The 23744-nt window shown below is 35.8% G+C and overlaps 1 protein-coding gene and 1 pseudogene across 2 annotated transcripts in view; both read left to right on the plus strand.

Annotated features, from left to right (window-relative positions):
• The window catches only part of HDX (highly divergent homeobox), a 197464-nt gene that overhangs the window by 33866 nt on the left and 139854 nt on the right, over positions 1 to 23744 (plus strand). For both annotated transcript variants that reach the window (XM_004378876.1, XM_004378877.2), the window contains exons 2-3: positions 9166 to 9312; positions 14506 to 15621. In XM_004378876.1, the coding sequence (XP_004378933.1) occupies positions 9166 to 9312; positions 14506 to 15621 (1263 nt within the window). The remainder of the gene's footprint in view (positions 1 to 9165; positions 9313 to 14505; positions 15622 to 23744) is intronic.
• On the plus strand, positions 4500 to 5154 carry LOC101343259 (AN1-type zinc finger protein 6-like; annotated as a pseudogene).

Here is a 23744-nt window from a genome sequence, read left to right on the forward strand (position 1 = left end):
CTGTGCAGGTAGGCAGGATGGAGGGGGGAGATTGTGATGTGTGGAGCTAAAATGGGTATGGGAGAGAGGAGAGAGTAACAGGAGCCAAAAACATCCAAACAAATAAGAAAGAGCTCTAGGGGATCTTGCCTTTGGAGTGGAGAGATCAGAGACTATGAAATGGAGAAAAACAAAAAGGGGAAGAAGAGGAAAAAAGAAAAGAAAAAAATGAACAAATAAAAATTAGAAAGAAAAAAGAACAACAAAGCTCCCAGGGATCCCACCGGTGTGGCTATGTGGTCTGGGGAAGTTGTTCCCAGGTGTTGAAGTACAGCCTGGCTAGGAGGCATAGAGGTATTCATCGCTAGGTATCTATGGGACAGCAAGAGAAGGAAGGTATAGAGAGACAAGAAACTGAGTAATGAAGAAAGACAAAAAGGGAAAAAGAGGGAAAAGAAAACAAAACAATTAAAAAAAAAAAACAAGAACCCCCCCCCAAAAAACAGAAAAAAAAGCACAAAAAAAGAAATGCTCTCAAGGATCCCTCTGCACGTCTGTGCAAGCTGAGGGGGTAGGTCCCAAGGCCCACAGTACCCGCCGGCCAGAACAGGCTCCCAACTCGAGAAAAGAAAAAGAAAACATACAAGCAAGTGAAAACAAACAAAGAAAAGCCCCGGGATCCCACCAGCATGGCAGCACGGACCGGGAAGCAGTTCCACACTCGAACGGATCCCTACAGCCCCTCAGAAAGAAGCAAAGATGGCACACAAAGCCAGGTATTTGAGCGAAAGGAGGGGGAGGTGGTGAGAGGGAAGGAAGAAATCAAAAGAAGCGGAAAAAAGCAACACCAGCAACCAACAAATGGCACTCAGGGAGTAAGCCAGTGTAGGCGGGTGGAATCCAAGCAGCAGGTGCTTCACAGCCAAGAGACTGTGGCCGCGGGAAATAGAGGAGGCCGAGTAGGGGTGAAGAAAGGTGGGGGTGGGAAAGCATATACCGCTGTTTACCGGTTATTCTGTCTCCTGCTGGAAGCTCCGTGAAGCTGCTTTCTTGTACCCCCTGTCTGGTGGTCTCTGATAGGAGTTCAAGATGGTGGATCCGTGCTGCATTAGCTGATAGGGGACCTTTCCATGTATGTCTCCTCGCTCTCAGATCTCTGTCAGTGTCTTATTCATTTGGTGCTTGGCTGAGTTCTTTCTCTCTTCATTTGATGTTTAGGATTTCAGGATTGCTGTTTTCTCTGTTTGGCTTAGTTTTTCGGATCTTTGCTGTGGAGGGACAGCGTGGTACTTCTGCCTAGAGCACCATATTGCCAGAAGTCCTCTTTTCACTTTTTAGGTAAAGTCTTTAGATGTACAACCAAATACCTCATGGGATTTGGTTTCTTAGTTTGTAGGCTTAGGGTCCTGATTTCGTGGGATATCCCAGTTAATTGGCCTAATATAGTATTCAATGCTTTTGTTCTACCTCCTAGTTTGTTGCTTTGTGCCTAGAGTCTTAAAAGCTTGAAAACAGCCATCCATGGTACAACAATTGGTCTCCATTTGCCTGGAGTAGCAGAGGAAGGAGAATCAGGAATAGGAGGAGGCAACGGAATGTGTGACTAATTGTCCTTGTAAATAACTACTTTCTTTGCCATAAGACCCAGAACCTGGTGGCACAGTGATTAAGAGCTTGGCTGCTAACCAAAAGGTCAGTAGTTTGAATCCACCACCTGCTCCTTGGAAACCTTGTGGGTCAGTTCTACTTTGTCCCATAGGGTCACTACGAGTTGGAATCAACTCAACGTCGATGTGTTTGGTTTTTTTTTTTTTGTTTGTTTGTTTCTTTGTCATAACACCAGAAGAATTGGATGGTGCCCAGCTACAATTACTGAACATTTTGATCAAAGATTCTGTAGAAAAATTCTGATCAAAAGGGAGGAAATGCAGAACATAATTTCAAATTCCTACGGAATCCAAAATTTCTGGAGTCCTGGAGGCTGGAAGAACCTGTAAAACAATTGCCCTGAGATAATCTTTAAACGATAAACCTTAAACCAAAAATATCCCCTGAATTCTTCTTAAAACCAAACAATAGTTTAGCTTAACTAGTAAAGAATGTCTTCTTTGAGCAGTGTGTTCATTTAATATCTATATGGGATCAAACTGACAACAGCAACTCGAAAGATTAGTTAGCTATCTTAGGGGGCATTTATGTTAATGGGGGAGGACCAACTTGGAAATAGAGGATGAGAATGGTTGCACAACTTGCAGAATGTAATCAATGTCACTGAATTATACATGTAGAAATCGTTGAATTGATGTATGTTCTGCTGTATATATTCTCAACCACAACACATAATAAAATAAATTATATTTAAAAAGTAGTTTTTACAACAGTCCTCCAAACTTGGAAATAAATAGGTATATATTTAACAAAATATGTGCTGAATCTGTATGCTGAAAACTACAAAACACTGATAAAAGAAATCAAATAAGACCTAATAATTGGAGAAATCGATCATATTCATGAATTGGAAGACTTATTGTTGTTACAAAACCAATTCTCCCCAAAACTGATCTATAGATTTAGTGCAATCCTGACTATAATCCCAGCAAAATTTTTTGTAAATATTGACAAACTGATTCCAAAGTTCATATGGAAATGCAAAGAATGTTGAATAGCAAATTAATTTTTAAAAGCTACAACACAGTTGCACAATTCACAATCCCTGATTCAAAACTTATTATAATGCTACCATGATTTAAGACAGTGTGGTATTGGTAAAAGGATAGGTCAATGGAACAGAAAAAGGTGTCCAGAAATAGATCCACCCATATATGGCCAATTGATTTTTGACAAAGGTGAAAAAGCAGTTTAATAGAAAAAAAAAAGGATAGTTTTTTCAATTAATTAACCATTGGATAGCCACATGCCAAAAAAAGCACTTTGTCCCATACTTCATGCCTTTTACAAAAATTAACTCAAAATGGATCATAGATCTAAATGTAAAATACAAAAGTATAAAACTCCTAGAAGAAAACAAGAGAAAAGTTTTGTGACGTTGGGTTAGGCAAAAGTTTCTTAGATACAACACTAAAGGCACAATCCATAAAAGAAAAAAAAACAAGGAAAAATTAGACTTCATCAAGATTTAGATATTCTGTTCTGTGGAATAGACTTCTAATAAAATAAAAAGACAAGCCACACATTGAGAGAAAACGTTTTCAAATCATATTTCTTATAAAAGACTTGTATCCAGAATATATAAAGAATCCTCAAAATTTAATAATAAATAAACAACCCATTTTAAAAGTTGGTAAAGTATTCGAACAGATACTTATACAAAGAAGATATATGGATGGTAAATATGCACATGAAAAGATGCTCAATGCCATTATTCATTAGGGAAATACAGATTAAATTACAATTATGCACCTATTTTAAAAAAACAAAAACAAAACCCATTGCCATCCAGTCAATTCCAACTCATAGCGACCCTCTAGGACAGAGTAGAACTGCCCCATAGGGTTTCCAAGGAGTGGCTGGTGAATTCAAACTTCTGACTTTTTGGTTAGCAGCCAAGCTCTTAACCGCTGCCCCACCAGCGCTCCATGCACCTATAAGAAAGGATAAATTAAAAAAAAAAAACTCTGACAGTAACAAGTGCTGCCAAGGAAGTGGAGGAAATGAAATTTTCAGAGTGTTGATGGCAATGCAATATTGCCATCGTGTTATATTTGAACTGATGATTTTAATGGACTCATCCCTCTTTGAAAACAGTTCAGCAGTTTCTTGTAAAGTTAAAAATACACTTTATATATGACTCAGGAGTCCCACTTCTAGATCTTTACTCAAGAGAAATGAACATGTATTTTCACACAGAAACCTGTACACAAATGTTCATAGCAGCATTATTCATAATAGCCAAGAACTTGAAAAAGCCAAATACCTTTCAAGGGATGAATGGATAAATAAACTGTGGTAAACTCAACAATGGAATACTACTCAGCAATAAAAAAGAACAAACTACTGATATGTACAACACCACCACCACGAAGAGTCTCAAGCACATTATGTTAAGTGAAAGAAGCTAGACTTCAGGAGGATACATAGTGTATGATATCATTTACATAACATTCTGGAAAAGTCAAAATTATAAGAATAGACAACAGATTAGTGGTTGCCAGAAGCTAGGGTGGCTGGAAAGATTGATTACAAAGAGGCAGAATGAGGGAATTTTTTTACCATGATGGTACTATTCTGTATCTTGATTGAGGTGGTGGTTTCATAACTATATACATTTGTCTTAATTTATAAAGCTGTACACCAAAAAGAGTGAATTTTACTGTATGTAAATTAAAAAGAAAATAATAATAAGGGATAAAAAGGACAATGTTGAAACAGCTGACAGAGGGGCCAGCGGTGGCTCGGGGGACGGAGTGAGCAGGGGTTCAGTTGCCCCACTGGCTGTGACCAGCGGCAAAGGGCAGCGCCTCAAGTGGAGAGAGCTGCCGCCAGGTGTGCAACAGAAGAACATGGCTCAAGAAACTAATTACAGCCAAGTGCCTGTGCTTTGTTCCACAGGCTAGAGATTTTATGGAAATCTTCATACAAATGGCATGTATTCAATATGCTATAAGGAACATCTTCAAAGACAGAATAGTAGCAATGGTAGAATAAGCCCACCTGAAATGTGTCAGTAGTTTGTCTGAATCTTTACCAGTTCAGTGCACAGATGGCAGTGTCCCAGACGCTCAGTCATCGTTAGTCCCTACATCTTCATCTATACATTCAAGTCCTGTACCAAATTAGTCACTTTTATCAGAATCTGTAGCATCTTCCCAAGCGGACAGTGCATCTCTGGAGAAAGCAATACTTGAAACAGAAGTTTTGCAAGGCCTCAGAGTAGTGGGCATTGTTTCTCTTGAATGTGATCCTCCATCTTCAGTACCAGATACCACACAACAACCATCTGAAGAGCAAAACAAGTCTCTTGGAAAACAAAAGAAGAGTCGCTGTTTCATACACAAAAAAGAAAGTGGGATTTACTTGGTTTGAATGCCGGTGTGGAAATGTGTACATTGTTAACTCAGATGTATACAATTGCTCTTACAATTACAAAGCTGATGCTGTGAGAAAATTAGAAAAGAAAATCCAGTAGTTGTTGGTGAAAAGATCCAGAAGATTTGAACTCCTACTGGAATACAAAATCCTTTGACAGTCTGCAAACTAAAAATTGACTTGAGCTTTTTTTCCCTAGTCATGGGGAATGCAGAGTAATGTGTTTTGCATAGACCTTTTAATTATGCAGGTCAACTGAAGAATAAATTTTTGTTTTTGTTTTGAAAATGATTCTGAACATTTATTTCCATTGCCGTTTCCGTGGCTGAAAAGATTTAAGTAAACTTTACAAGTATTATCCTTTTAAGATCATTGTAATTTTAGTTGAGTGCAAAGGGCTTTTTATAACAAACATGGAGAAATTTTGGAGAGCTGCGATTTTTCCAGTATTAACCATGCATGTATTAATGTTTAATGTAATAATTTGGCAGTTTATTTTCTCATTGTGTATCCATATATACCTTTTTGCTGCAGTACAATTTCTCTTTTGATAATGTCCCTTTAGACACAACTAGTTATCAGTAATTGAATACATCTTAATCATGATGGATGCCTCTGTTTTTTTCATTGACAAAGGTTAAACATACATTAACATATAGTTTCTTTGTACCCACTATTTATGTCTGAATCATTTGTCACAGGATAATGTGTGCTGATGAGGTTCTAAGTTTATGTGTGTTAATTTTTTTTTTGAGTGAGGTAAGGAAAAATTGTATGCATTTCATTGCTGACTGCAGGTTTCTTTCAGAATAAGTTCATCAGTCTATGTGTATGCAGTGTGAAAAATGATCTGAAGTAACTGCACTATATTTATATTTGTCTGCCAGTCTTTGATTAAATAAAAAGGAAAAATAGAAAAAAGGATGATGTTAATATAGACTTGATGGCCGAGATAAAAATATTCAAGGCATTATATTACTCTGGGCTCAATTCTTTGATGATAAACAAAACACCAATGGTTTACCCCAAATTCAGATTTTTAATATTGAAAAGAACATGTTATATTTGAATTGTTGATTATTTTAACGGACTCATCTCATTTTCAAGAATGAATACTTATGAGTAAATATTTGTTGGTACTTTTCCAATGATTTAACCAGTTAAGGCATTATGGCAGCGTTGAGCTGGTTTTAACTATGGCATTAAATATATAAGAACTATGTTATATAGGAATTTATCTGAAAGATTTCTACGTGAAAATGTCATATGCCTTAGCTATCTAGAACCCTTAAGGAAGGAGTCATTCCTAGAAACTATATTTTTCAGGTACTTTAAAAGCAACAAAATCTAAAATATTTTACTCGCTGCTCTCTACCTGCTTGAATAGAACCTACTGTGTGTAATTTAATCTTTTCTCAATGGCTCATTAAAACACAGAATCCTAAAGCTTAGAAAGACCTTAGAAATCCTATACCTGAATGTGATAGATAAGATGAAAGAAATAGTTGTGTTAAAACTATAAATATGTTACAACTGTGACATATTTATATTTAATTTACAATTTAAAAAAATTAGTTCACATATCCTAATTTATTTGCAACCACCCAGACTGGTAAGCAGAACAAGTCACATGATCCAACATTTTGTGGACTAGGAAATGATGCTCGTAGAGATTATGAGCAATGTCATCTCAATAGTTAGCAGTGGATCTGAGAGTAGAACTCAGATTTTGTATTCTTGTGGGCTGGTATGTTCTGAGTGGGTGGTACAGTGCAGAGTATTAGATTAGGAAACGTTGGGATAAGGTGAAATTTTTTGTTATTTCAGTATGTAATCCCCCAGTCCAGCCACCCTCTGCACTCCAACCCAGTGGACCTCGATTCGTGTGAAATCAATTTCCTATCATTTTATCTTCCAAATAAGTAAGAACCTAACCTCAAAAATGAAGATTTTTAACTCACTTCCTGATTTTTTGGGTAATGATTAAGAACTTTGGCTGTGCAATCTTTCCATATCTTTCAAATGTGGGTGGAGATAATGACAAATTATCTTGCTCATACGGGTTTATTGAGTTTTTGTGGCAAATAATGAATCTCCAAAAATTTGAAAGAAAAATAATAGATCCCTTGAGCAAAATGTTGTTGTTACTAAATTTATGCGAAAAACTGAAAAGGTCATAGCACTGTCTGATGACACAGTTGTGGTCTCCAAAAATCTGTTTAGTATTCAGTCACCTATATTTGGCTATTGGTATCAGTGGGGAAGGACATGCTATGCTTTGTGAGGTTTGTATCACACTTGGGAAAGAATAACTGTTACAGCCAGCCAATAAGAAAGCTTTCCTATATTATTAGGAGAGTTAGCACAATTGGGAGTATCACCCACACCTCACACTCTAGGCTTTTTGTGGTAGTTACAACCCTGCAGAGGAGGATCAGAGCCATTCCTCTGATTGTGCATTAGTGAATTGACGTTTACCCTCCACAAAACCCTTTCCAAAATATCTTACTTCTAAATCCTCACCAGGTAAGAGGGAGTAGTATTTCAGGTGTTTGCCCTCCATCATCTGGCTCTTCTCTTGAATGTGGCTGAACCATTTAGGATATGGAACCTCGAATTGCTCTGAAAGCTGTAAGCCATGATAATAAAGATTGCTTTGATGACTGCTGTCCCAGCCTACTGGCCCAAAATCCTTGAAAGTTTGGTTGGGTTGCAGATAATGGGTTTATATTTCTATATTTGGTGAATGAGAACCCTTTAGAAAATTAGTGGACTTTTTGTTTGTTTGTTGTGTTTTTTTTCTTTCTCCTTGTTCCCTGGCAATGCCAGAAAGGAAGAAACTCTATTCACATCTTTCTTGTGCCCTCTCTCACTTCTGATTTTTCTCTAATCGGATTTCTTACCATTAGACAGGAAGATATATGGGTAAGAAACAGTCAGGTGAACAAATTGCAGTGGACAGCAGTATGGCTTTTTCATTTCCATATTAGACTACTTTACTGTTCAAAATATTTGGAGAAAGGGAGATAATTTTTTATTTCCATTTCAATGTATTTATTTGTGTCCATATGCTGTATACTAGAAAGATTTATGTTCATTTTGGCTAGTAGTATTTTTGTTGTTACTATTTTTCTAGTTTTGAAAAGACACTTTCCCTGGGAAAGATTTTCTTTCTGTTTACTTTTAGGAATAACAATTTCATTGGGATAGTTTTTAACAAGAATTGAAATTGCCTTAATTTTATTACAAGGGTTATTCTTTATAAAATATACTACTAGAACTCATCTTTTGAGAGTTGAGCCTGCTTTTTATTTGTGAGATTCACAGAGTTATTTTCCCTTAATATTAAATACCTTACCTATTGGCAGGTTGGATAAAGCGGTATATATATTTTTTACTTCTCTTGTTTAATTATAATGTCAATTTATTTAAAATATTTTGCATAGTTTAATTTTAATACAAAATAAATAGTACATTTAATATACTATTTTAAATTTTAATTTATATGCTATAGTTATTAAAATATTTTATTTAGTATTGCCTAAAGAAAAAACATTTTCACAGTCACAAAACCTTCCTGTTTATTTTTAAGCTTTAAAGGAGAGGTTTTGTTTTAATATGTAAAAAGAACTGCTTTATCTCAGAAAGAGGAAAAATAAAAACACCCTTTTGTTCCAGAGTGCAGCTTCTGGCTGTAAGACATATGCCAGATGCCTTGCTTGACAAAGAACAGTGAGTGTCCCTATTGATAATTGACCACGTACGGCTACCACCATGCCCTGCTTTACTAGCCATAAATATTTATTTCAGTGAAAGAACCTTTTTTCCCACACATTGACACTAAGCAGATAAGGGCTTTCCTCTTTTTTTTTTTTTTTTTTTTAATTTTCTTCTTTTTGTCTTTAAAGTTGGTGGTTTTTTCTGAACAAATTCAGTAACTGTTTGCATAACATATTTTTTTTTTAGTGAGAACCTATCTCCCTTTAGCACACAAATTATTACCCATTACTAGGGATTAAGTCGCTTAAAGAAATCCTGCAGCTTGGAAGCACTGAAATTGTATTGAAAATTGAAAGCATGCAAATTCTACACATACCCAATATTTATTCCAATTTTCAGAGTATCTTCTTTTATTTTTAGATGAATCTACGTTCTGTATTTACTGTAGAACAACAAAGGATTTTACAGCGTTATTATGAAAATGGAATGACAAATCAAAGTAAAAATTGCTTTCAGCTCATATTACAGTGTGCGCAGGAGACTAAGCTGGACTTCAGTGTAGTCAGGGTAAGTATTGAGGTCTTCCACTCTCAAATTTATAGCATTTTATTACAAGTGATATTGCTTAATATAAGAAAAAATATTCAGGGGATGCACTAACTTTATAAACAACTTAATTTCCCTGGTATAACAATACTAATTTTTAAAAGATAGAGCTAATATTTTAGTATGTATTTATTTGCTTCTAGAAATTTCTTGATAACCCTAAGACCTTTACAATGTAAACATATCTTAAAAAACTCTAGCCCTTTGAACTAAATGATAACAGTAAAACAGACGTTTACTGAGGGTCTATTGTGTGCCTAGCAGATTTTCTTGTTGTATTTTAGTTTTTCATCAAGCATTTATGACTTCAGTATTTTTATCTTTTTAGGAAAGCATAACTTTTTTTTAATACCTCATCTTCCTTCTAAGGAAAATTCATGCATTTAAATGGGTTATCAAGTAAGGCACAAGAAATCCAAAGGAGGGAAATTTTCCTTTTTCCCAACCCTAGTCATTCAGCTACAAAAATCAGAGCTGCTACTCGTTTGTGAAAGGCAATGAGAAGGTGATAGAAAGAAGGCAAGAGGTAAATCTAACAGAACTAGTCACAGATTTTACTGAGTACATAGGTTCTTTCACGTTTGTTTGAGCACGCTCCAAATTCTCCTGGGGTGAAACCATAGTGATTCAAAGATTAGCAGCTTTCCCATCCTTGGCATTTATTAGCTAATTTGGGAAAGAAAAAGGACGTTTGTTTTTAAGTTTATTTTTCTGCTGGACTTTCCTTCAAAGACTCTAAAGATAAAAAATTCTTGATAAGCAGAATTCTTTGGAGAATGTCCTTCTTAATGACTAAAGGATATATATTCACCTTCAAATAAGGACTTATGTCACCAAGTCTAGGACAAAAATATCTAGAATGTCTGTTTCTTATTTGCTGAACTCAACCATCATACTCAGAAATGTTCCCTATTGATAGTTCTAAATGCCCTATTTGAAATACCTTTACTAAACCTCACAGAAAAATGTTTAATGCCTTAGAAAAAGTAATGTCAAAATGTTTATTTCAAGGTGATGAGATTGCATTTTATAAGTACAAGCTCATTTTGATTTTTTTTTTCTTGCAATAATTTCCTTCTATTTTACCATTACTTTTAAGTGAAAAGCCTTCTCAGGCAGCTGTATTGTAGACTGTTATCTTTCATATTTCCAATTTGTTATTGCATTCTTACTCCAATTACTTGCTTGTTTGTGCTCTAAAATTGAGGGTGTTGAAATACAGAGATTTATACTTATGCTCCAAATGGGGTGAAATCTAAAATAAACAATGGGAATGAAGGAAATAAATTCCTGTAATATAAGATTATAAGTAAAATGTTATGTAAATTGTAAGCAATTGTGTAAACTAAATTCATTCCTTCCATTCCAGAAGAGTCTAACTTGTACAGAAATTCCGTCCTCCTAACCTAAACTCCAACACAATCTTGTGGCTTTTCCAGTCAGAGAAGGGAGTTGTTTATCATCTCATCACTTTGTAATCCCCCCTCCCATGATTTCATAGATATATATGTTCTACTTGAAAGAGACCTTTCTTTATTATTTTAAATATAGTATCCATTGGTTTTTTTCTTAAAAGAAATCAAATCTCACTGTAGTAAGAACTTGATCCCAACGTTAAGAGAACTTTAAAGGGTTAAAACATCCAAGCATGAATAAATACAGGGGGGTTAAGGAGCAGGACAACAAACAAGGAGGCATAGAAAAGAAAAAGAGGTTTAGAGACAGTGAGTTTCTAAGAGAGAGCTGAAAAAGAATTTTATGGTCACCAAGGATTGGTAATCCAAATGTCTTTCCTTTCATTTTTTTTTCTAAGTAGTATTGCTTTGTTTGTTCTTAACCCCAAATTCTTATCACATCAGTTTTGTTTGACCTAGTTTTCCCTCTCACCAATGAGGCATTTGTAATGAGAATAATTTATATCTGATAAGCATTGGTAAATTTTGGATCCTGCAACTGAACAGCTTTTAGTAAAGCTTAATTCAGTTATTGGGTACCCTTGACAATTAACTTTCTTTATTTTCAAAATTTTTAATGTAGGTATTTCTTAAGCATATACTTTCCTACTTTTCTTCAACAGAGAACATTGAAAATATTTGAAAACTTACTTTTTGACTCAGAGCTTTAATTATTGACATCAATTATTGTATTGTGCTATAATGTAACAATGCTCACAGCTTGGTATAATATATGGGGTTATTTTCCCTTTTACTAAAGAATCCCAGACTGCTATTTCACAACTTCTCACATCTGTTTTGTTATGAGTTTCCTTTCTTGTAACTTGTCCTAAAAAAAGCAGTCACTTTTTTTATTGTTGTTTCTGTCAGGGTGCCCGTCTACAGAGACTTCTATCTCAAATATTCCCTTCTATTTTGTTATTTCTAATCTGTTATAGATTTAGAAACCAGATTTATTAAAATTATGCATACAATCAGTTAATCATTTATACAATGAGAGAAAGTGAGATTTAAATCAAGGTTGTCCTACTATTAAACTACATGGATCTTGTGACATCTTTGTTGGCTGTGTTCTGGATAAGTGAAGTTGTTTGATAGCGAGTTTCGTATTCATATGCATTTGATATTATTCTACTACATTTTACATTTGATGGGTGTGTAATATAAATATCTAGTAACCTAGTATTGAATAAGCCATAAATTTGTAATGCACTAAGATAACTCTTATTCTTCCTGAGTTAAGGTAAGTATTGTGTGATGAGAGCACAGTAGGTTGTTCATTTGTTTGTTGTTTGTTTTAGAAATATGGCTCAAAGTGGCCCTCTAGATGTAGTAATTCTTGAGTTCAAATTTTACCAATTAAGTATGCTTTCCCATTAAAAGCTTTTTTTTTAATGTAATGCTTATATTTTTTGGAAAATTATGAACAAATTCATCATGCTTGCCGTATGTGCTTTTCTTACTTGAAAAGTCATAACATGGCAACTTATTTTGAATATTTGTAAAATTCTCCTTTTTGGGCAATAAACTGAAATTTCATTTATCCAAAGACATGTATTTTTAAATATTCGTCAAGTATATACTTTAAAATATTTTAGTTTTTCTTCCTTGCCTCCTTTCCCTGTGACATTTATATTCATATGTCCCTCAGCTAGTACTTCTCACTTCTGCTTTTAGTGAAAGTAAATGAGAGTGAGTTTTAAATTCCCGCAACCCCATGTGAATCAACATGGAGCATCTTGGTTTTTGGAATTTTTTTTTCATGGGAGAAATACTAATTAGAAAAGTAAATGACCAACAGGGATGACTATTTCAGGAGCTTCTCGCCACTACTTGTGGTGTAGTGGAAGGAGAATGTGCTTTGAGGTCAGATAGATTTTACTTTGAATCCTTGCTCTGCCACTTGCTGGCAGGATAAGCTTCCACAAGCTACCTAATCTTTCTGAACTTCAGTTTCTTCATTTATATAATTAGGAAAATAACACTGACCAAAGAAGCTAGTATATGTGAAGAACACATAATTGGTATTCAATACATGTTAGCTTTTATTTATAGTATTACAGCATCATTAATTCCGTATATAGTATAAATAAACATTTAAAATTGGGTAATTTATGTGCTCTTCAGAAACATATAATACAAAAGTTAACCAAATACATCTTGCCATGTGTGTGCAAGGCTAGTTCATTTAATTTTTTGTTTGTGTTTTTATCTTAATATATTCATGTATTTTGGTAGTTTATAGTATGGCATGCATTTTGAAATAATTACCACATTTTTACACACATAATGCACACCTTCTACATTTGTTTTTCAACTATTCCCTCCCCCTGTGAGGTATTTTCATAAGCACATTATGCTATTTTTTTACAGCAACATGTAACAAAAATGGCATAATGGTGCTGACGGAAATACGTAATGGGGGGAAGGAGCAGTTGGCTAATAACCATAGAAGGCACACGTCATTTGTGTAAAAATACGGTATAAAGTTTGATAATCACATTATGTAATCTAATATGTTCTCTTGCCTGTTTCAAGAAGAATCGTGATTCAGCATAATAATACTAATATAATTATAATAAATTACTTATATAAAAATACAATTTTTTAAATCAAATCCTGAATGCCAAACACTGGTATTGTTTTTATTGGTAACAGTTTTTCTGTTTATAGAAGTAACACATATTCACTATATATAATTTGGCAAGCAGAGAAAAGTGTAAAGAAAGAAATAACTGCTATTAAATTAATGACTAGCTGGGGAAAATATTTGCAACTTGCGATAACTTGCTACTATCTTTAGTAGGAAAATTGCTCATACAAATCAATTTTAAAAGACAAACACACCAATATAAAAGTGGGTAACGTTAATGGACAGGCAATTCTATCAGAGTAATATAGTAGCCATAGAATTGTAAATCAAAATAGCAATTATATACCATTTATTAGAATCTGGACTAGTAAAAACTTCAAGAAAAGATAATGCAAAGTGTTGGTGAGGGTGTGAGGAAACCAGAACTCTCATACACTGAAGGACACTTTGAAAATATGTTTTCAAAAGTCCAACAATTTCTCTTCTAAGATTGCATTATAATGCAATGACAGCACAAAGATGCATGTACAAAGATGTGTATTGCAGTGTGGTTTCTAGTAATGAATTCTAAATAATCTAAATATCTAACAATATAAAATTAACTAAGTTATGGTATATCCGTACAACAAAAGTCATTAAACATGAATATTTCAGATGTATATTTGTTTAACAATACTATGAGCATTTTCCAATGTCATTAAAAATCCTATCTTTACTATGCTTCCTATTTTTCACTAATACAAATAATTATCTAATGAACATCATTGAACATAAATTTTGTCTGCATCTTTGATTATTTTTTAGGACAAATTCCCAGAAGTGGATTTACTAGGTCAAAGGATATAAATATTTTTAGGGTTCTTGCTAAATATTGATTGACTGGATTCTGAGAAGGAGAGTAGCCTGTAGATATTTATTGTGAGTCTATACATACTAGAACCCTTGATCATCTTTGACCTTATATTTTAGTTAGTTTTTCTTTTTTCCTTTGTATAGGTCTTGTTTCTATGACAAAGAAGAATATAATTTATTGTATACCCATTAGTTTTTTTGGTCCATTGCTAAGATTTTTTATTTTCATAATATCATTTTTTTTTGTGCTTCCAGACGTGGGTTGGCAATAAGAGAAGAAAAATGAGTAGTAAGAATTCTGAATCAGGAGCAGCAACACCAGGAACTGTTTCCGGTACTTCTTTGGCAGTTCCAGATGTTACAGTCAGAAATGTGGTTAATATTGCTCGACCCTCAAACCAACAGTCTTCTTGGACATCTGGCAATAATGATGTCATTGTAACTGGTATATACAGTCCAGCCAGTTCATCAAGTAGGCAAGGGACAACCAAACATACAAATACACATATTACAGAAGCACATAAAATCCCTATTCAGAAAACCACCAGTAAAAATGATACTGAGTTTCAGTTGCACATTCCTCTTCAAAGACAAGTAGCACACTGTAAAAATGCCTCCCTGCTCCTAGGAGAAAAAACAATTATTTTGTCGAGACAGACAAGTGTGCTAAATTCTGGAAACTCAACATACAATCCCTCGAAGAAAAACTATGGAAGCTCTTCAGTGCAATCTTCTGAAATGATGGTACCCCAAAAACCATCTGTGTGCCACCGACCTTGCAAAATTGAACCAATTGGGATTCAAAGATCATATAAGCCTGAACACACTGGTCTGACTTCACATAACTCATATGGGCAAAAACCAACTATTAGAGACCCTTACTGTAGGACACAAAACTTAGAAATCCGTGAAGTATTTTCATTGGCAGTTAGTGATTACCCTCAGAGAATTCTGGGAGGAAATACCCCACAGAAGCCTAGCTCAGCCGAAGGAACTTGTTTGTCTATTGCAATGGAGACTGGAAATGCTGATGATGAGTATGCCAGAGAGGAAGAGTTGGCATCAATGGGAGCACAGATACCAAGCTACTCAAGGTTTTATGAAAGTGGCAGTTCCCTTCGAGTTGAGAACCAAAGTACAACTTTGTCTGGACCAGGAAGAAATATGTCAAATTCACAAATGGTGAATATTAGAGACTTGTCAGACAATGTACTGTATCAAAACAGAGACTACCACTTGGCACAACGGACCTCATTACATACAGCATCTAGTACAATGTACAGTAATGCAAATCTATCACGGAGTAATTTTTCCCCACATTTTGCAACATCAAACCAATTGAGATTATCACAAAACCAAAACAATTACCAGGTAATGTGCAAGTTTATAAAGATTTTTAAAAATAATGTTTGGTTTAAAAAGCTGTGCTGTATTCAGTCTGACTTGGAATCTTGGTCATTTAACTCATATTTTGAAGTAATCTGTGGTTTTTGCTTCAAAGTGATGGTTTGGGGTCCACTCTTTGAAGAATCTTGTGCTTTCTTTGTCTTGTTTTAAAATGATGTTTTTTCTCACCGAATATAGTCATTTTAACAACATGGCAGCTTTCCTCTGACATTTAAAATTATTTTGTTCAGGAAATGGTAGCCTTATGGGAAGCATGACATTTCCCATTATTAAAATAGGATTGAATTGGCTAGGCTCATTCTCTTGAACATAGATTATTCTTGTAATTGTTTTTACTAGCGGTTTTGGGGATATGCCAGTAGACGAGTCATGCCTTCCTGGAGTACATAGCCAAGCAAGTCAATCATTTCTGTAGGTGCTGATGACTGAGAAATCGGTGCCTGCAATAACTCAGCCAATTGCTTTTTTTTACTGTACTTTAACTGAAAGTTTATAGTTCAAGTCAGTTTCTCATACAAAAATTTAAACACTCATTGCTACATGACCCTAGCTGCTCTCACTATAATGTGACAGCACATTCCTTCTTTCCACCCGGGATATCCCATGTCTATTCAACCAGCTCCTGTCCCTTTTTGCCGTCTCATCTCACCTCTGGACAGGAGCTGCCCTTTTAGTCTCATGTATCTACCTGAGCTAAGAAACACTATCTTCACGAGTATCATTTTATGTCCCATAGTTCAGTCTAATCTTTGTCTGAAGAGTCGGATTCAGGAATGGTTTCAGTCCTGGAATAACAGAGTGTCTGGGGGCCATGTCTTCCAGAGTCCCTCCAGTCTCAGTCAGACCATTATGTCTGGTCTTTTTACTAGAATTTGAGTTCTGCATCCCACTTTTCTCCTGCTCCGTTAAGGACTCTCTGTTGTGTTCACTGTCAGGGCAGTCATTGGTGGTAGCTGGGAACCATCTAGTTCTTCTGATCTCAGGCTGATGGAGTCTCTGGTTTATGTGACACTTTCTGTCTCTTGGGATAATATTTTCCTTGAATCTTTGGTGTTCTTCATTCTCCTTTGCTCCAGGTGGGTTGGGACCAATTGATGTATCCTAGATGGTTGATCGCTAGCTTTTAAGAACCCAGACACCACTCACCAAAGTGGGATGCGGAAATTTTCTTAATAAACTTTGTTATGCCAATTGAGATGTCCCTGAAACCAAGGTCTCCAGACCCCCGCCCCTGCTACTCTGTCCTTCAAAGTGTTTGGTTGTATTCAGGAAATTTCTTAGCTTTTGGTTTAGTCTAGTTGCACTGACTTCTCCTGTATTGTGTGTTGTCCTTCCCTTCACCTAAGATAATTCTTATCTACTAACTAGTTAGAGAATACCCATCTCCCTCACTTCCCACCCTCGTAACCATCAAACAATGTTTTCTTCTCTATTTAAACCTTTTCTTGAGTTCTTATAATAGTAGTCTTATACAATATTTGTCCTTTTGTGACTGATTAAATTCACACAGCATAATGCCTTCCAGATTCATCCATGTTATGAGATGTTTCACAGATTCATCCTTGTTCTTTATCGTTACATAGTATTCCATTGTATGAATATACAATAAATTGTTTATCCAATAGTCCGTTGATGGGCGCCTAACTTGTTTCCACCTTTTTCCTACCATGAACAGCGCTGCAGTGAACACGGGTGTGCATATATCTATTCGTGTGACGGCTCTTATTTTTCTACGATATGTTCCGAAGACTGAGATTACTGGATCCTATGGTACTTATACTTCTAGCTTTTTAAGGAAGCACTACATCAATTTCCAAAGTGGTTGTACCATTTTACATTCCCACCAGCAGTGTATAAGTGTTCCAGTCTCTCCACAGCCTCTCCAACATTTATTATTTTGTGTTTTTTGGATTAATACCAGCCTTGTTGGTGTGAGATGGTATCTTGTTGTAGTTTTGATTTGCGTTTCTCTAATGGCTAATGATCATGAGCATTTCCTCATGTATGTGGTAGCCGCCTGAATGTCTTGTTTGGTAAAGTGTCTGTCCATATCCTTTGGCCATTTTTTAATTGGGTTATTTGTATTTTTGTTGTTGAGGTTTTGCAGTATCTTGTAGATTTTAGAGATTAAACACTGATCAGATTTGTCATAGCCAAAAATTCTTTCCCAGTCTGTAGTTTGTCTTTTGACTCTTTTGGTGAAGTCTTTTGATGAGCATAAGTGTTTGATTTTAAGGAGCTCCCAGTTATCTAGTTTCTCTTCTGGTGTTTGTGTGTTGTTACTTATGGTTTGTATTCTGTTTATGCAATGTTTGAGGGCTCCTGGCATTGTCCCTATTTTTTCTTCCATGATTTTTATCGTTTAGATTTTATATTTAGGTCTTTGATCCATATTGAGTTAGTTTTTGTGCACGGTGTGAGGTATGGGCCTTGTTTCATATTTTTGCAGGTGGATATCCAGTTATGCCAACATCATTTGTTAAAGAAACTGTCTTTTCCCCCAATTAACGGACTTTGGGCCTTTGTCAAATATAAGCTGCTCGTAGGTGGATGAATTTACATCTGGATTCTCAATTCTCTTCCATTGGTCTATGTATCCGTTCTTGTACCATTTACCAGGCTGTTTTGACTACCATGGTGGTATGATAGGTTCTAAAATCAGGTAGTGTGAGGCCTGCCACTTTGTTCTTCTCTTGAGTAATGCTTTATTTATCCGGGGAGTCTTCCCTTTCCATATGAATTTGGTGATTTGTTTCTCCATCTCATTAAAAAATGCCCTTGGAATTTGGATCGGGATGCATCATATCTGTAGATTGCTTTGGGTAGAATTGACTTTTTCACAATGTTGAGTCTCCCTATTCATGAGTAATGTGTATGGTTCCACTTATGCAGGTCTCTTTTTGTTTCTTCCAGTAGTGTCTTGTAGTTTTCATTGTATAGGTCTTTTATGTCTCTGGTTAGATTTATTCCTAAGTATTTTATCCTCTTGGGGACTATTGTAAATGATATTGATTTGATGATTTCCTCTTCAAAATTCTCTTTGCTGGTGTAGAGGAATCCAACTGATGTTTGGGTGTTTATCTTGTATCCTGATACTTTGCTGAAATCTTCTATTAGTTTGAGTACTTTTCTTGGGGATTCTTGGGGTTTTCTGTGTATAAGATCATATCATCTGCAAATAGAGATACTTTTACTTCTTCCTTACCAATTTGGATTGCCTTTATTTCTTTTTCTAGCCTAATTGCTCTGGTTAGCACCTCCAGCACAATGTTGAATAAGAGTGGTGATAAAGGATATCCTTGTCTGGTTCCCGTTCTCAAGGGGAATGCTTTCAGACTCTCTCCATTTAGGGTTTGATGTTGGCTTTGTATAAATGCTCTTAATTATATTGAGGAATTGCTGAGAGTTTTTATCATGAATGGGTGTTGGACTTTATCAGATGCCTTTTCGGTATCAATTGATACGATCATGTGGTTCTTGTCTTTTGTTTTATTTATGTGATGGATAAAATTGGTTGTTTTTCTAATGTTGAATCATCCCTGCATACCTGGTATAAATCCTACTTGATCATGGTGAATTACTTTTTTGATATGTTGTTGAAATCTATTGGCTAGAATTTTGTTGAGGATTTTTGCATCCACGTTCGTGAGGCATATTGGTCTGTAATTTTCTTTTTTTGTGGTGTCTTTACCTGGTTTTGGTATCAGGGTTATGCTGGCTTCGTAGAATGAGTTTCGGAGTATTCCATCATTTTCTATGCTTTGAAATACCTTTAGTAGTAATGGTGTTAACTCTCCTCTGAAAGTTTGGTAGACTTCGCCATTTAAATTGTCAGGGCCAGGGCCTTTTTTTTTTGTTGTTGTTGGGAGATTTTTAATTACCTTTTCAATCTCTTCTTTTGTTATAGGTTTTTTTTTCAGTTGTTCTAACTCTGTTTGTGTTAGTTTAGGTAGGTAGTGTGTTTCTAGAAATTTCTCCATTTCCTCTAGGTTTTGAAATTTGTTAGAAGAGAATTTTTCATAGTATTGTATTATGATTCTTTTAATTTCAGTTGGATCTGTTGTGATATCGTCTACCTCGTTTCTTATTCCGGTTATTTGCTTCCTCTCCTGTTTTTCTTTTGTCAGTTTGACCAATGGTGTATTGATATTTTTTGTTGTTGTTGTTCTTTTCAAACAACCAGCTTTTGGTCTTGTTAACTCTTTCAATTATTTTTCTATTTTCTGTTTCATTTAATTCTCTAATTTTTATTATTTGTTTTTTTTCTGGTGCCCAAGGGCTTCTTTTGCTGCTCTCTTTCTAGTTATTTGAGTTGTAGAGTTAATGTCTTAATTTTGGCCCTTTCTTCTTTTTGGATGTGTGAATGTATTTCTATAAATTGACCTCTGAGCATTGCTTTTGCTGTGTCAAAGTTCTGGTAGGAAGTGTTTTCATTCTCATTTGATTCTGTGAATGTCTTTATTCCGTCCTTAATTTCTTCAATAACCCGGTAGTTTTTGAGCAAGGTGTTGTTCAGTTTCCATATGTTTAATTTTTTTTCCTTGTTTTTTCTGTTATTGATTTCCACTTTTGTGGCTTCATGGTCAGAAAAGGTACTTTGTATTATTTCAGTGCTTTGGATTTTGTTAAGGCTTGCTTTTTGGTCTAATATGTGGTCTATTGTGGAGAATGTTCCATGTTCATTGGAAAAGAAAATATACTGTCTGCTGTTAGGTGGAATGTTCTGCATATGTCTATGAGGTCGAGTTGGTTGACTGTGGCATTTAAATCTTCTGTGTCTTCACTGAGCTTCTTTTGAATGTTCTGTCATTCACTGAAAGTGGTGAGTTAAAGTCTCCTATTATTATTGTGGAGCTGTCTATCTCTCTTTCCAATGCTGTTAGAGTTTGTTTTATGTATCTTTGAGCCCTGTCATTGGGTGGGTAAATATTTATTATGATTATGGCCTCCTGGTTTATTGACCCGTTAATCATTATATAGTGTCCTTCCTCATCCTTTGTGGTGGCTTTTACTTTAAAGTCTATTCTGTCAGAGATTAGTATTGCCACTCCTGCTCTTTTTTATTTTATTTTTTGTTGTACTTCAGGTGAAGGTTTACACAACAAATAGTTTCTCATTAAACAGTAGTACACATATTGTTTTATGACATTGGTTAACAACCCCACAACATGTCAACCCTCTCGCTTCTCGACCTTTTTTTTTTTTTTGGTGAAAATATACATAGCAAAAGATACACCATTTCAAAAATTTCTACATGTACAGTTCAGTGACATTGACTACGCTCTTACAATTGTGCTGTTATTCTCACTTTAGATGAAGGTTTACAGAACAAAACAGTTTCTCATTAAACAGTACACATGTTGTCCTATGACAATGGGTAACAACGTCACTACACTTCAACATTGTCCTTACTCAACCTTGGGTTCCCTATCACTGGCTTTCCTGTCCCCTTCGGCCTTCTAGCCCTTGTCCCTGCACTGCTGTGCCTCTTTAGTCCCATTTTGCTTTATGGGGCTGTCCAATCCCTGGCTGAAAGGTGAACCCTCAGAAGTGACTTCACCACTGAGTTAAAGGGTGTCTGGGGGCCGTAATCTTCGGGTTTCTCCAGTCTCCTTTAGGCCAATAAATCTGCTATTTTTGTGTGTGTTAGAATTTTGTTCTACATCCTTACCCAGCTCTGTCCAGAACCCTCTGTTGTGATCCCGGTCTCAGCAGTCAGTGGTCATAGCCAGGCACCATCTAGCTGGACTCAGTCTGGTGGAGACCTTGGTAGCTGTAGTCCATTAGTCCATTGGACTAATCTTTTCCTTGTATCCTATTCTCTTCATTCTCACTTGCTCCTGAAGGGATGAAACCAGTGGAGTGTCTTAGACGGCTGCTCACAGGCTTTGAATATCCCAGATGCTACTCCCCACTGTAGAATGTAGAACATTGCCTTATAAACTGTTATGCCAACTGAGCTAGATGTTCCCCAAGACCATGGTCCCCACAGCCCTCCGCACAGCAATTCAGTCCCTCAGGGAGTTTGGATGTGTCTATGGAGCTTCCATGACATTTTCTTCTACAAGTTGTGCTGGTTTTTCCAGTATTGTGTACTGTCTCACCCTTCACCACAGATATCACTTATCTATTGCCTACTTAGTATCCCCCCCGCAATCCCTTCCATCACTGGTAACCAACAAAGATAGTTACTGTTTGTGCGTAAACTTTTTCACGGGTTTTTACAATAGAGGTCTCATACGATATTTGTCCTTTTGTGATTGACTTATTTCCCTCAGCATAATGTCCTCCAGTTTCATCCACGTTATGAGATGCTTCACAGATGCGTCATTGTTCTTTATCGTTGCATACTACTCCATTGTGCGCATGTAGCATAGTTTGTTTATCCATTCATCTGTTGATGCGCACCTAGGTTGTTTCCATCGTTTTGCTATTGTGAACAATGCTGCCATGAACATGGGTGTGCATATGTCTATTCGAGTGACGACTCTTATTTCTCTAGGATATATTCCTAGGAGTGGGATTGCTGGATCGTATGGTATTTCTATTTCTAGCTTTCTGAGGAAGCGCCATATCATTTTGCAAAATGGTTGTATCATTTTGCATTCCCACCAGCAGTGCATAAGAGTTCCAATCTCCCCGCAGCCCCTCCAACATTTGTTGTTTCCAGTGTTTTTGATTCGTGTCAGTAATGCTGGGATGAGATGTATCTCATTGTGGTTTTAATTTGCATTTCTCTAATGGTTAGTGATGGCGAGCATTTCCTCATATGTCTGTTGTCCGCTTGAGTGTCTTCTTTGGTGAAGTGTCTGTTCATTTCCTTGGCCCATTTTTTAATAAGATTATTTGTCTTTTTGTTGTAGAAGTGCTGGGTTTTCTTGTAGATTATGGAGATTAGACCTTTGTCTTACTTGTGCTGTCCAAAAATTTATTCCCAGTCTGTAGGTTCTCTTTTTACTCTTTTGGTGAAGTCTTTTGAGGAGCATAGGTGTTTGATTTTTAGAAGCTCCCAATTAAGTAGCTTATCTTCTGGGGTTTGTGTGTTGATGGTTATGGTTCGTATCCTGTTAATGCTGTGTATTAGGGCCTGTAGCGTTGGTCCTATTTTTTATTCTATGAACTTTAAAGTTTTTGGCTTTATATTTAGGTTTTTGATCCATTTTGAATTAGTTTTTGTATATGGTGTGAGGTATGGGCCCTGTTTCATTTTTTTTTTGCAGATGGATATCCAGTTTTGCCAGCACCATTTGTTGAAAAGACTGTCTTTTCCCCATTTCATGGAATTTGGGCCCTTGTCAAAGATCAGGTGACCATAGATGGATGGATTTACATCTGGGTTCTCAATTCGGTTCCATTGGTCAATGTATCTGACTTTGTATCAGTACCAGGCTGTTTTGACTACTGTAGCTGTATAGTAGGTTCTGAAGTCAGGCACTGGGAGTATTCCAACTTTATTATTCTTGTTTAGTAGTGCTTTACTTATTTGGGGCTTTTTCCCTTTCCATATAAAGTCAATGATTCGTTTTTCTATCTCTTTGAAGAATGTTGTTGGTGTTTGGATTTGAATTGTGTTGTATTTCTAAATTGCTTTGGGTAGAATTGCCATTTACACAATGTTGAGTCTACCTATCCATGAGCATGGTATGTTTTTCCATTTATGTAGATCCCTTTGAGGTTCTTGCAGTAGTGTTTTGTAGTTTTCTTTGCATATGTCCTTTACATCCCTGGTTAGATTTATTCCAAAGTATTTTATTTTTTTAGGGGCTATTATAAATGGTATTGTTTTCCTGATTTCCGTTTCAGCGTTCTCTTTTTTGGTGTATAGGAATCCAACTGATTTTTGTATGCTTATCTTGTATCCTGCTCCTCTGCTGAATCTTTTTATTAGTTGCAGTAGATTTCTCATGGAGTCTTCAGGGTTTTCTATGTATAGTATCATATCATCCACAAACAAGGACAGTTTAATTTCTTCATTACCAATTTTGATGCCCTTTATTTCTTTTTCTTGCCTTATTGCTCTAGCTAAAACTTCCAGCACAATGTTAAATAGGAGTGGTGATAAAGGGCATCCTTGTCTTGTTCCTGTT

The sequence above is a fragment of the Trichechus manatus genome, unplaced genomic scaffold, assembly GCF_000243295.1.
Source record: "Trichechus manatus latirostris isolate Lorelei unplaced genomic scaffold, TriManLat1.0 scaffold00060, whole genome shotgun sequence".
NCBI classification, from domain to species: Eukaryota; Metazoa; Chordata; class Mammalia; order Sirenia; family Trichechidae; genus Trichechus; species Trichechus manatus.